General features: G+C 37.1%; 1 protein-coding gene across 7 annotated transcripts in view; it reads right to left on the bottom strand.

Moving 5' to 3' along the window:
• Positions 1-14,761, bottom strand: part of RC3H2 (ring finger and CCCH-type domains 2) — a 53,979-nt gene that overhangs the window by 30,997 nt on the left and 8,221 nt on the right. For all 7 annotated transcript variants that reach the window (XM_070518804.1, XM_070518802.1, XM_014840605.3 and 4 more), the window contains exons 3-5: positions 13,068-13,185; positions 9,330-9,563; positions 4,349-4,524 (exon numbers count right to left, since the gene is read on the bottom strand). In XM_070518804.1, the coding sequence (XP_070374905.1) occupies positions 4,349-4,524; positions 9,330-9,563; positions 13,068-13,185 (528 nt within the window). The remainder of the gene's footprint in view (positions 1-4,348; positions 4,525-9,329; positions 9,564-13,067; positions 13,186-14,761) is intronic.

Genomic DNA, 14,761 nt, shown 5'->3' with positions numbered 1-14,761 from the left:
TGTTAAGTTTAATTGACCAAGAACCAGAAGAACTAGGGACCGAAACCAGAATTATTTTTAAGGAAGAATGCAAAAAGACAATGTCTGAAATAAAAAGAAAAGAAAAATCGAGATGGATAACAGAAGAAAGGCTAAAAATTGTTAAGGACAAGTGAGAAGCAAAAGTAAAAGGTGACAACAGCAGGATTAGAATCCTGAACGCAGCTTTCCAGCAACTATTATATAGAGATAAAGAGAACTCCTTTAATGGCCAACACAGAGACAGAAGAAAACAAAAGAGGAAGAACAAGAGGTCTCTTCCAGAAGATTCAAGAAATCAACAAGAAATTTAAACCTGGATTAGAAATGCTGAATGACCAACAGGGAAGCACACTATCTGATCAGGAGAAAATAAAGGGAAAGCAGAAACAGAATACTGAAGATCTATACAGAAGAGACAAAAGGATGACACGTTCTTTGAAGATTCCTACGAAGAACCTGTAATTTTAGAAAGTGAAGTGAAAGCTGCCCTCAAAGTACTGGGAAGATACAAATCACCAGGGGTAGATGAGATATCAACAGAATTATTTCAAGTCACAGACTAAATCTGTCAAAATTCTAACAAGAATATGTCAACAAATATGCAAAACAAAGGAATGGCCTACAGACTAGAAATACTGAATATAGATCCCAATCCCCAAAAAAGGGAAAGGCCAAGAACTGCAGTAACTATAGGACCATTGCTCTAACTTCCCATCAAGTAGAGTGATGTTCAAGGTGCCACAATGAAGGCATGTTACCTTATATGGAGCAAGAAACACCTGACATCCAAGCTGTATTTCAAAAAGGGAGAGGCACAAAAGATCTAACTGCGATTATTCGTTGGCTACTGTAGTGCTTCAAAGAATTTCAGAAGGTTAGTTTCTGTTTTAGACTACAGTAAAGCATTTGACTGCATGGATCATGAAAGACTATGGGCTGCTCTGATAGAAACGGGCATGCCTCAGCCCGTTTGATTATCCTGATGCGTAACCTACTTTGGCGACAAGAAACCACTGTCAGGAGAGAACATGGAGAGACAGAATGGTTGCCTATAGGCAAAGGTGTCAGACAAGGGTACATTTTACCTTTCTATCTGTTTAATCTGTACACAAAACATATCATATAAAAAGCTGGAGCTAGACAGACGGAGGAGTGAAAATTGGTGGAAGAAATATTACCAGTCTAAGATATGCAGATGACACTATCTTACTGGCAGAAAGCAGCAATGACTAGAAACGACTTCTGACAAACGCGAAAAAAGAAAGTGGCAGGGGCTGGCCCCGTGGCCGAGTGGTTAAGTTTGCGCGCTCCGCTGCAGGCGGCCCAGTGTTTCATTCGTTTGAATCCTGGGCGCAGACATGGCACTGCTCATCAGACCACGCTGAGGCAGTGTCCCACATACCACAACTAGAAGGACCCACAATGAAGAATGTACAACTATGTACCAGAGGGGCTTTGGGGAGAAAAAGGAAAAAATAAAATCTTTAAAAAAAGAAAGTGGCAAAGCAGGCATGCATCTGAACATCAAGAGGACAAAAATCATGACTATAGAAGAACTACACAACTTTAATAAAGACAATGAAGACACTGAAATTGTTAAAGATTTTGTTTACCTTGGTTCAGTGATCTATTTAAATTGAGACTGCAGCCATGAAATCAAGAGAAGACTGAAACTTGGAAAGGCAGCAACAAAAGAATTAGGAAAGATCATTAAGTGTAAGGAAGAGTCATTAGAGACTAAAGGCCTAGATTAACCACGCCCTTGGATTCCCCAATTACTGTGTACAGGTATGAAAGCTGAACAGTGAAGAAGGCTGACAGGAAAAACATTTATTCATTTGAAATACGGTATTGGAGGAGAGCTCTATGGATACCCTGGACTGCCAGAAAGATGAATGATTAGGTCCTAGAGCAAATTAAGCCTGAACTATTGCTGGAGGCAAAAATGGTAAAACTGAGGCTGTCTTACTTTGGGCACATCATGAGAAGGCAGGATTATTTGGAAAAGACAATAATGCTGGGAAAAGTAGAAGGCAGCAGGAAAAGAGGAAGAGCAAATATGAGATGGATTGATTCCAAAAAGGAAGCTATAGGCATGAGTCTACAGGAGATGAGTAGGACTGGCGAGGATAGGACATTGTGGACATCACTCACTCATTCAGTTCCAAGTCAGAACTGACTTGACTGTACATTAACAACACAATAACAACACGAATGCTCAAGTTCCACATCAGATACACCAAATCAGACTAACTGGAGATGGGATGAAGGAATGTATACTTTTAAAAACTCCATAGGTGATTCTAATGTGTACCTTTAATCGAGAACCACTTCATTAAACATTATTAACTCTCCTTTGTCTGATTCCATGCTAAGCAAGCAAAAGTTTGATACTTTTGTTGTTGTTGTCGAGGAAGATTAGCCCTGAGCTAACATCTGTGCCAATCTTCCTCCACTTTTATGTGTGTTGCGGCCACAGCATGGCTGACAAATGGCACAGATCTGTGCCCAGGATCTGAACACACAAACCCGGGCTGCCGAAGTGGAGAGCACTAAACTTAACCACTACACTGCAGGGTCAGCCCCTGGATACTCTTTTACACGAAAGTATCTACAACATGAGAATTCATGTCATTTAAGAGTTGTACTTCTCATTACAAATTACTAAAACTGATAATCTGTTTTATGTGACCTTGGTTAGGGTGATTCTGTTCCTGAGGAAAGAATCTACTGAAGGCACCCACAAAATTCAGGTCTCTAAGCTTATAAAGTCAAAGGAAAAGACCTTTAACAATGGTGAGTTTACTAGAGTAAACGCCACCCAAGAGAGGTCATTTTGCAGTTAAGTCAGCATAATATCCTTTTATTAATCTAAACACTGCTTTAACATGTTAAATGACAGGGCAGTGGGGATGAAACGAAAGCACGAAATTAAAGTCACTTTCTAAATGAGTGTTACTCAAATGTCAGATATTAGTAGCAGTTATAGATATAAGACAATCATAAACCACAAATCAGTATGATACTTCTGAGGAAAAAACCCCATTAAATCAGTAATACAGTGTGAGAACCTAGCTGGTCATTTCAGGATGATAAATGATCTCTGTAATTTGGCTACTTAGCCAAAAACATAATGTTTGAGGAACCAGAGATGCATTTCTTTTTCTTTCTTTTTTCTTTTTGTTGTTGTTGAGGAAGATTAGCCCCGAGCTAATGTCTGTGCCCATCTTCCTCTATTTTATATGTGGGATGCCTGCCACAGTGTGGCTCGGTAAGTGGTGCGTAGGCCTGCATCCGGGATCTAAACCAGTCAACCCTGGGCTGCCAAAGCGGAGTGTGCAAACTTAACCACTACATCACTGGGCCAGCCCCCAGAGATTCATTTCAATTGCTGCCCTAAAGACACAAAATCAAGCACTATAACATCAGGCAGATAGTGTCCAAGCCTCATTAGTGGAGATAAGTGAACTCATTTGAACATATTTCCATCATCAATTACCTGTTATCTCAAAGTGAGCAGTCTGACCAGAAAAACCTTTTTCTATCTGAACTATTTTCACTCTTGGGTCTATAAAACCAGCAAAATAACCTAAATAAGCTTTGATTTCAAATTAGATGTTCTACTTTCACAGAAGTCGATAAGCCTTTCTCAAGATGCAGCCAGCAACCTATACTCTTGTAACATGCAGAAACTTCATGTATTCAGCCTACCTTCCTCTTCTCTCAGTACTTGTTGCCATTCACAAGGTTATTAGACAATGAAACCACATTTCTAAATATCTTGGGGTTCTTCCCTGACCTCTCTACCAAAAAAAACCCCCCCAAACAAAAAAACCCAGGGTGCTTTGCAGACTGCAGAATGGGGCAATCTCCTCAACTTTTTACTCCCTTTTTGTCCCTAAAACAACATATAGGCCACCTTCAGATTAAAGGCTTCAATCTAATCACCACAGAGAATGAGATAAAAATAATAATGGGGAAGTTAAAACATTTGTTTACTCGTATGAAGTTTTCAGTATAGTTCCTGATTCCCTTTTAAGATGGTAAATAGAACTGAATTAGGCTTCTTTTTACTTTTACTATCCCAAGAGTCAAGTTTACCAAATTATGTCCCTATATTCTGCTTTGTGTTACTGACACCTTCACATACGTGTTCCTATTCCCAGTACGTAGTATCACAGAAGCAATCAATGCAGAAGGAAAAAAGTCTCCTTCCAACTCTCATAAGCATCCTGCAGCTCTAGGCCTCTAGACCAGGTAACACCTCTTCTAGGAAGCCGCGGTCTCACACACACATGTAATGTTTACATGGTTGCTAGCTACTTACCTTAAAACAAGAAGCTCGATACAGTAGTTGCACAACATGACCAATACTTGTTTTTGATGCCTGAGGAAATCTTGGTTCTAGTCTTTGCACAACAAAAAGTACCAGAACTTTCCTTGAGAGAGCAGAACCATCTTCTAATGCCAGCAACACCAGCTTCAAGGCCTCTTCTTGCATAGCTAGAAGAAGGAACATGAGTTTATAATAAATGAGGAACCCGCAGATCATGTCTGTCACAGACGTTTTTGGGTATTAGCTTATGGTGGTCCATTATCCAATTTGTATTCAGTTGGCACAAAAAAAGGACATCACACATACACAAATACACTTCACTTAAAAAGTAATCAAACAAAACATATTCCTACTAAACAAATGATGGGAACACAAGTTAACAGAACTTAAAATATCTTCTGCAGACATTTAATAATCAACTGTATCATGATGTTAAAATGAAAAGTCCTCATTTATAAAACACACAGAGCTACCCCAACAATTAAATAATATGTAAAAGACACACAGGAGTGTTATGAAAAATGGTAATTTTTTTATGCACGAGACTGTTACTTTGCCTGTCAGAACTATTTTGTATATAATTTTAAAGTGATATGAGTTAGCCTCTGGATGCAATACCTAAAGAAGGTATTCATTTATGTTGTTTTCCAGTCAGAGATGTATAATATAATCTGAATCTAATCATGAGGGAACATCAGACAAAACCAAATTAAAGAATATTTTATAAAATAACTGGCCCGTATTCTTCAAGTATACCAACGTCAGACAAAGAAAGGCTGAGGGACGGTTCCAGATTAACAAGACTTAAAAAGAGATGTGACAAATAAATTCAATAAGTGATCTTGGACTGGATCACATATTGGAAGAAAATAAATGCCATAAAAGACTTTTTTGGAATAATTGTCAAAATTGGTATACGAAGTATAGATTCTAGTATTTTATCAATATTTTCTGAATTTGATGAATGTAGTGTAGTGTTATGTAAGATAGTATCCTTGTTGTTAGGAAACACACTGAAGTAGTAAGGGGATGAAATATGCAACCTATGCTCAAATGGTTGAAAAAAGAGAAAGAGTAATATAATAAATATAGCAAAATATTAAATATTAATAAACATAGATAAAGAGTATATGGGAAATTCTCTGCCTTATTATTGCAACTCTGATAAATTTGAAATTATTTCAAAATTAAAAGTTAAAAATACATTGGCTCTCAATTAAAATAATGAAACTTTAGAGCTGAGAGATCATCCACAACCTACATTAAAAATCAAACCCCTTTTTGTCCAAGTGAGGCACTGAGGCCCAGAGAAGCTAAGCGACAAGGCCAAGGTTCACAACTGGTTAGCAGCAAAACTGTAACTAGAACCAAGGACTTTTTATTTTTCAATTGAGGTAAAATTCACATAATGTAAAATTAACCATTTTAAATTATACAATTCATAATGTTGTACAATCATCAACTCCATCTAGTTCTAAGACATTTTCATCACCTCAAAGGAACCCTATAGCCATTAAGCAGTCACTCTCCATACCCTCTACCCCCAGACTCTGGCAATCACTAGTCTGATGTCTAGCTCTATGGATTTACCTTTGTGGATGCTTCACATAAATGGAATCATAGAATATGTGACCTTTTGTCTGGCTTCTTTCATTTAATATAGTGTTTTCAAGGTTCATCCACATTGTAGCATGTATCAGTATTTCACTCCTTTTTATGGATGAACCATATTTTATTTATGGATAGACCACATTTTGTTTATCATCAGTTGATGGACATCTGGATTGTTTCCACCTTCTGACCTATTGTGAATAATGCTGCTATAAACATTTGTGTCTAAGTATTAGTTTGAATACCTGTTTTCTACTCTTTTGGGTACATACCTAAGAGTGGAACTGCTGGGTCATATGGTAATTCTATGTTTAACTTTTTGAGGAACTGTCAAATTCTTTTCCACAGAGGCTGCACCATTTAACATTCCCAAGTTCTCTAAAACTTTGTCAACACTTTTTATTTTCCATTTTTAAAATTACGGCAAACCTAGTGGGTGTGAAGTGGTATCTCATTATGATTTTGATTTGCATTTCTTTAATGACTAATGATGCCGAGTATCTTTTCGTGTGGTTTTTGGCCATCTGTTTATCTTCTTTGGAGAAATGTCTATTTAAGCCCTTGGCCCATTTTTTAATTGGGTCATTTGTCTTTTCATCGTTGAGTTGTAGAACAAACGACATTTGACACCTAGCCTAGTGCTTCTTAGGTAAGATAAATAAACATGAGGAAATATTGAAAAGTAGCATTCTTAACTTATATATAAATGTGAATTTTTAAAATTATTTTTCAATTTAACTTTGTATTATAAAAAATTTAAACATACACAAAAATAGAGATAACATGTACCCATAACACAGCTTTTGCCAGTAGGATTTCACCTATTCTTTACCCAATTCCCTAGTTTGCTTTGGCTGGAGTGTTTTTGAAGTAAATCCCAGACAACACAGCACGTCACCCTTAAATAATTCATCATGAACTTCTAACATGTAAGGCCTTTTTTTCCCCCAACACCATTATCACATCTATAAAAAGTAATATATTTCCTTAATATCATCTAACATCCAGTCCATGTTGAATTTTCTTCCATTGTCTCAGAAGATTTCTTTATATAGTTGGTTTCTTTGAGTAAATATCCAAAAAAGTCCATACACTGCTATTGGTTGATATGTCTTCAGGATTTAAAAAAAAATCTACACTAGCTCCCCTTTATCAACCCCCTCCCATTTAAAAGGAAATCCAGTTATCTGTTGAAGAAACAATCATTTTCCAATTTCCCACATTCTTGATTTGGCTAATTTTGTGCTTGCAGTGTTTGTAAATGTGTTCCTTTATCTCCCTATTTCATGTAAACTAGAGGGCTTGGGTAGATTCAGAATGAGGTTTTGTTTTGTGTTTGCCAAGCATACTTATTCCATGTATCAAAATCAAGAGAAATATAAGGCCTAGGTGTCTCACTATTATAATGTTATGGTTGATTAGGGGATAAGTTCAGGCCTTATCCATCTATTATAAATTCTCCCAGCAACCTTTCATCTAATGGTTTTAATACTCACAATAATTGCTGCCTTGACCCATTAATTCATTTGAGGTTGCAATTTGTGATTTTTCTAATTTTAATTTTTTTTCCTAAATTTATTAGCTGGAGTTCTGCTAAAAGAGGATACCTTCAACACCCTTTATTAAAGGCCACAATCTGGGTGCTAAGGCTATTCACTGCTTCTTAGCCTCTTCAGTGGAGAGATCTAGGAAACAGGCTTTCTTTTAGAAAAAGAAAAGTAAATGAGTCTATACTGATACTGGCAATTCAAAATTAAGACTGCAGGGTTTTCACATAAATTATTTCATACTTGTATCTTTTTTATTAAATGCTGAAAATCTTGGTTCCTAACGGCATTAACATAATTGCTTACTTGCTTTATCCTACTATGTGTCTGTGTAATAGTTTCAAAATAACAATACCAATGAAATATTGAACAATATGAATAGCAAATACAATTTAGGATTATACATCCCACTAGGGATATAAAAATCAAAATACTGTGTTCTAAAGTCACCTTAAGTAATTCATTTCTAATGAACATGCTACCAACTTGCTAATGTTTTGTTTTATCCATTTTATTTAAATTTTTAATTATTTATTTTTACTAAAAATTGTTTTATAATTAAATAAGGCATTTACATGGGTCCAAAGTACAAAACAAGGTGCATTCAGCCAGGTCTAGCTTTTGTCCCTGTCTGCTTTCTCTGGGTTCCTCCCTCCTCTACATAAGTTTATTGCTTATTTTTCCTACAATTGTTTCTTTTGGAAAATATGAAGAAATAAGTAGATAATGGTTGTATCTCTCTCCCTTTCTTAGATAAAAGATACTATAATAAACACAGTATTCTGCACCTCTCTTTTATTTTCTAACTTAATGTATCTAGAGATCACACTTTACCAGAATATATACATCTTCCTCATTCCTTTCAACAGCTGCGTAGTAACTCCATTGGAAGGATATACCAGTTTATTAAACCAGTCTCTTATTCATAGACACCCAAGTTGCTTCCAGATGTTTACTGTTACAAATAGTGCTTTATAACTTTATGCATTTTGTACTATTTGCTACATCTTTGGGATAGATTCCTAGAAATGGGACTGTTGAGCCAAAGGGTAAATACACAGATGATTTTGCTAGCTATTGCCAAATTCCTCTTTAGAGTTTATACTACTTTGCATTCCCATCATTACTAGATGAAAGTACATGTTTTCCCACGGCCTTGACAACAGAATACACTGTCAAACTTTCGGAGTCTGCCAATCTGATAGGTGAGAAATGGTTATTTCAGTATAATTTTAATGTATATGTCTCTTAATATGAGAAACACTATCTTCTTTTTTTCCAGGGGAAAATTCGCCCTAAGCTAACATCTGTTGCCACTCTTCCTCCTTCCTTTTTCCTCCTTATCCCCCTGCAAAGTACATAGTTGAACCAGTTGAGTACAGTTTTAAGTTCTTGTTCTTCCACGTGAGCCACTGCCAGAGCACGGCTACTGACAGACGAGTGGTGTGGCTCCACACCGGGGAACTGAAGCCAGGCCATTGAAGTGGAGCATGCCGATCAAGAATTTTTGATTTTTTTCATAAAAAAAGTTTACTTTACCTTTACTTACTACCTGTGTAATCTTAGGCCTCTCTCTAACTCAGTTTTATAATTTGTAAAATTGGATCTGTGTCACCTCTCTTCAAGGTCACTGAGGATTAAATAAGAAATTTATTGTAAAACATTACCACACTATCACATCAATTATGATCAACAAAAACTGGTTTATTTTTAATTATGCTAAGTTGAGTCGGGGGAGTCTCACCTTCCTTTAGGAAATGGCATCCTCTAGCCCTGACAGCCAGTAAGAAAGGCAAGATAGTGTTTTATCTTACCTGGCCCTAGAAACTGGCATCCTCGAGCCCTGACAGCAGCCCATAGGTTGGCAGACAATTGCTGAGGGTTCTGGTGCTGTAATATTAGTTCCGTTACAGTTCTTTCTCCAAGTGAGCGGGCTGCTCGCATGGCTCTCACACGACCTTCTTCCTCCACCAGTTGACAGTTTACAAGTGTCACCAGTTTCCTTTGCATTGGACGGCTCAGTGCACTCTGGTTCAAACTAGCTACACCTTTAGGAAAAAGGAACCAAAGGAAACTAATGTTTTTTCAATTAAAAAAGACAAGTCAATTTTTATTATCTGTATTTAACTATTAAGCAACAATTCCTAATGAGTTCTCATAAGGTACTTTCATTTTTTTAATAATGAGTATTTTGTCTGTTTATTACTGCTCTGTGGTAAGAGGAGCCTAATTTTTAGTTACTTCAAATTTTAGTCAGGTATCCTGTTCCTGGGTTGTATGTGTCCCCGAAAAGAGAGTATTATTTAGTCTATTCTCCATGTTCACTAAAACTATTGAAAGTAAATTTAAAGTTGAATGAATAAAGTTTAATCTAAAAATAATCATCAATAACAGCTCTAAATTGTTTTTTATTGTATACAAGGCATTTAATAACACTGCTTAATGGCAAGATCTTAGATCCTATTTCCTTTTTCCTGACACAATGATATTGCTCCAGCAACCCTCCCCTCTCCCCGACATCATCAATTTTTCCCTTTTTATTTGATCATTTCCATCAGTATACAATAAAAACAAGCACGCTGTTACTTCACTCACCTTAAAAATAAATAAATCTTTTTATTGAAATCTCTTCCCCTACCAGCTCTGCTCCATTTCTTTCCTCCCTTTTGTAGCAAATCCTCTAGTGTTGTATCTATTCACTATCTCTAATTCTTTGCTTCACAATCTTTAAAACCTACTCCAACGTTTTGCCACTATCACTGAACAAACCTGCTCTTGTCATGACAACTGTCTCTACTTTGCTAAATCAATGGTCAATTCTCAGTCTTTATCTTACCTGACCTCTCAACAGCACTCAACACAGGTGATCACCCCTAACTCCACTAAATACCTGCCTTCCAGAAAACCCTATTCTCTTGGTTTTCTTCCTTCCTTCTCCTTTTTTTCCAGTCTTCTTTGCTGATTTCATCTTTTCTCTTTCTGACTTCATCTTTTCTTTCTGTTAAAGGGCCTGAAAACCCAGTTTTTGTTTTCTTTTCTATCTACACTCACTACTTAGGTGATCTCATCCAGTTGTATTGCTTTATATACCATCTATACATCAATGACTCCCAGTTAGAGCTCCTATACCTCATTCCTTAACATATATGCACTGATTACTCAGTAGCATCCAAGTGAAGATCTGACATCTCAAACTTCACATGCCAAAATTGAACTCCTGATCTTCCTACCTAAACTGATCTACCTGCTGTATTCTCTGTCTAAACAGATGGCAACCTCTTTCTTAGTGCTCAGGTCCAAAAACCCAGGAGTCTTACTTGACACTGCTCTTTCTTTCATACCCCACATACAATAATGTAGGAAATCCTCTTGACTCTGCCTTCAAAATATACCCAGACTACCCACTTCTCACTACCTCCACTGCTACTAACCTTGTTCCATCAGCCTATTAAGTGATAACCTGCTTCTACCCTTGCCCTTCTATCCTGAATTCTCAAGAGAGCAGCTAGAGTGATCCTTTTAATATTAGTCAGACTGTATCACTTCTCTGCTCCAAACCCTAGAGTGATTGTCCAATTTCAGTCAGAGTAAAAACTCAAGTCTTTAAAATGTCCTGTAAATCTGTGCATCATCTGGCCTCACCATTTCTTTTCATCTATTTCATACAGCTCTCCCCTTTACTCATACTGCTCCAGCACACTCTCCTATTGTTCTTTGAAGATACTAGGCATGCCTTGAGGACTTTGCTATTCCTTCTGCCTGGAACAGTCTTCTCCCTAGAACCTACATGGCTAACTACCTGACCTCTTTCATCTCACTTCAAGTTCAAAAGCTACCTTCTCAATGAGGCCTACATTAATCACCATATTTAACCTCTATGTCAATTGTATTTCAATAAATTAATCAATAAAATAAAATAAAATTGCAACCTACCCATCTCCCCTCACCATGACATTTCTGATCCCTCTAAATGTATTGTTTTCTTTCCAAGTTTCATTTATAACATACTATATAATTTTATTTTTTATTATACTTGTTTATTAGACTTTCTCCCTTTTCCAAAACATAAATGGTATGAGGACAGGCATTTTTACTAATGTATCCAAAGTACCAAAATAGTACATATTCTTTAGAGATGTGTTCAATGAATGAATGAACGAATGTGGTAGACAGGGTAAGTTTCTCAAGGAAATCACTATGTCTAAAATATCCAACAGTGAAAAGCACAGAGCAGGTACAAAATAAATACTTGACTGATTCATTCACTCAACGTTTTTTTTTTTAAAAGATTGGCACCTCAGCTAACATCTGTTGCAAATCTTCTTTTTTCTTTTCTTCTTTTTCTCCCCAAAGGCTCCCACTACATAGTTGTATATTCTAGTTGTGAGTCCTTCTTGTTGTGCTATGTGCGACGCTGCCTCAGAATGGCCTGATGAGGGGTGCCATGTCTGTGCCCAGGATCCAAACCAGAGAAACCTTGGGCTGCCAAAGTGGAGCACACGAACCCAACTACTTGGCCACAGGACCAGCCCCTCATTCAACTTTTTAATACATCTATGATGTGCCAGTCACTGGGTATGCAATGATAAACAAAACAGAATTCCATTCCTGTCATAGCACTTAAAATAATTTATTGCACTTGTATGCCTACCTCCCCCAACAGACTGTGGGTTCCATGGAAGAAGGGACCCTAACCACTATTAGAGCTCAATAGGGGCCAGCCCAGTAGCATAGCAGTTAAGTTCGCATGTTCCGCTTTGGCAGCCTGGGGTTTGCCGGTTTGGATCCTGAATGCGGACATGGCACCGCTTGGCAAGCCATGCTGTGCTAGGCGTCCCACATATAAAGTAGAGGATGATGGGCACAGATGTTAGCTTAGGGCCAGTCTTCCTCAGCAAAATGAGGAGGACTGGCAGCAGAAGTTAGCTCAGGGCTAATCTTCCTCAAAAAAAAAAAAGAACTCAATAAAAGTTAATAAATGATTGAATTATACATGAATACATGAAACTGTCTTAGAACTTATCAAAACTAATATTCTGATATAACACTATTAATCAACAAATATAAATGTATCTGAGGAATTCTTAAATTATTAACAATATCAGTTATTTTCAGAAAATAGTATAACAAATTTTCTCAATCAAAAAGTTTCCCAAGGGGCCAGCCTCATGGCCGAATGGTTAAGTTCTCTCGCTCGGCTTTGGCGGCCCAGGGTTTTGCTGGTTCAGATCCTGATGCGGACATGGCACCACTCGTCAAGCCATGTTGAGGTGGCATCCCACATACCACAACTAGAAGGACCCACAACTAAAATATACAACTATATACTGGGGGGATATGAGGAGAAAAAAGCAGTGAAAAAAAAAAAAGATTGGCAACGGTTGTTAGCTCAGGTACCAATCTTTAAAAAAAAGAAAAAGTTTCCCAAGATCTCTTCAACCAAACTTATTTTCAAAACTTAAAATTATTTAATAGGGTATTAATACCAAGTCTTTCAACGTAAATGTATTACCAAGTCCTACTCACCAGTAACACACTTTTTATGAACTTACCTTTACCTCCACTTAGTGGTTTTAAGTAGAGTGCCAAATCCTCAACACATTTCTTTGCAACCTCATAGTGTTTGTTCTCACCTAGATTACTTAACTTTATTGACTGATGATCTGGTACCTAAAAACAAAGAAAAAATGAAGAAATACATTCATCCCGCTCATGCAACTGTTATTTGTATACCTGATAATAATCTTGGTGAGTAAAAATTATAACACAGAGATAATACATTAAAGTATTTTAAGTAAAATTAAAGCCAAACACCTAGCTAAACTGCTTTCTCAGAACCAAGGCTATCATACTTAATAGCAGGGGCTGGGTAGATTAATGAATGGAAAAAACAAGGAGGTAGTTAATAGTATTATATTAATTTCTTGGGATGGTGACTATACTATGATTTTTAAAGGTGTTAACATTAAGGGAAGCTGCAGAAAGTTATACAGATTCTCTGTATACTACTTTTTGCAACTTTTTCTAAAAGCATTTTAAAATAAAAACTAGGAGAAAAAGAGGGCCCAGCTCAGGGGCCGAGTGGTTAAAGTTATGCAGACTCTGCTTCAGCAGCCCGAGTTTATGGGTTCAGATCCCGGGCGTGGACCTACTCCACTCACCAACCACACTGTGGATGTGTCCCACGTACTAGAGAAAAAAAAAAAAAAATGGAGGAAGATCGGCACAGATGTCAGTTCAGGGCTAATTTTCCTCAAACAAAAAAGAAAGAGAAGGACTGGCAATGGATGTTAGCTCAGGGCAAATCTTCCTCAGCCCAAAAAAAAAAAACGCAGGAAAAGAGGCAAAATTTTTTCCCCTTAGCATCTTCTTACTATATGATTTACTTATGATATTTATTGTTTATGGTCTGTCTCCCCTTGCTAGAATTATAAGCACCACAAAACACTGTGTTCTCAACAAAAGGTCAAAACTTGGGTATAAACTGCAGCTCTGCCACTTCTATGAGTGATCTTGAATAAACTGTTTAACTGCTCTAAATCATGGTTTCCCAATCTGCAAAATGAAGATGAAAATCCCTATTTCATAGGGCGATTATGAAAATTCAATTTAATTCAAAAAATATTTATTTTTATGGAGTGCTTACCAGATGCCAACCATAGTTTTAGGCAATAGGCATCTAACAGTGAGCAAAACAGACAAAATTTCTTGCCCTTATGGAGCTCACATTCTAGTGGAGAAGAGAGGAGGCAGCCAATAAATAAAAACACATAGTAAGTAAACATACAGTATGATAGAAGGTGATCAGTAAAATTACACAGCAAGGATAAGGAGGATTAGGAGTGCTGGAGAGGGTCTGCAATTTTAACAGGGGTGGTCAGGACAGGCTTTCCTGGGAATCAGGATATTTGAATAAAGACCTGAAAGAGGAGAGGGAATGAGTATTCTAGGCAAAGATAATGGTCACTACAAAAGCCCTCAGGTGGGAACATGTTTGGCATATCGGAAAATTGGCTAGGAGGCCAGTATGGCTTAAGCAGAAAAGAGTGAGGACAATAGTAGGAGGTGAAGCTGGAAAAGTAACAGAAGTCACACTGTATGCAGACTATTTCAAGGACCAACAGAGAGAGAAGATTTATAAAAAACAAACACAATATCTGACCTATAGCAGACGCTAAATAGACTGTAGCTAGCATTATTACAAAAAGTCTGCATTATTTTATTGGATCTAAGATGCCACTGTTTG

Source organism: Equus asinus, chromosome 10 (genome assembly GCF_041296235.1).
Source record: "Equus asinus isolate D_3611 breed Donkey chromosome 10, EquAss-T2T_v2, whole genome shotgun sequence".
Taxonomy (NCBI): domain Eukaryota; kingdom Metazoa; phylum Chordata; class Mammalia; order Perissodactyla; family Equidae; genus Equus; species Equus asinus.
Note: the sequence above shows the minus strand (reverse complement) of the source record. Positions and strands in the feature narration are given on the sequence as shown.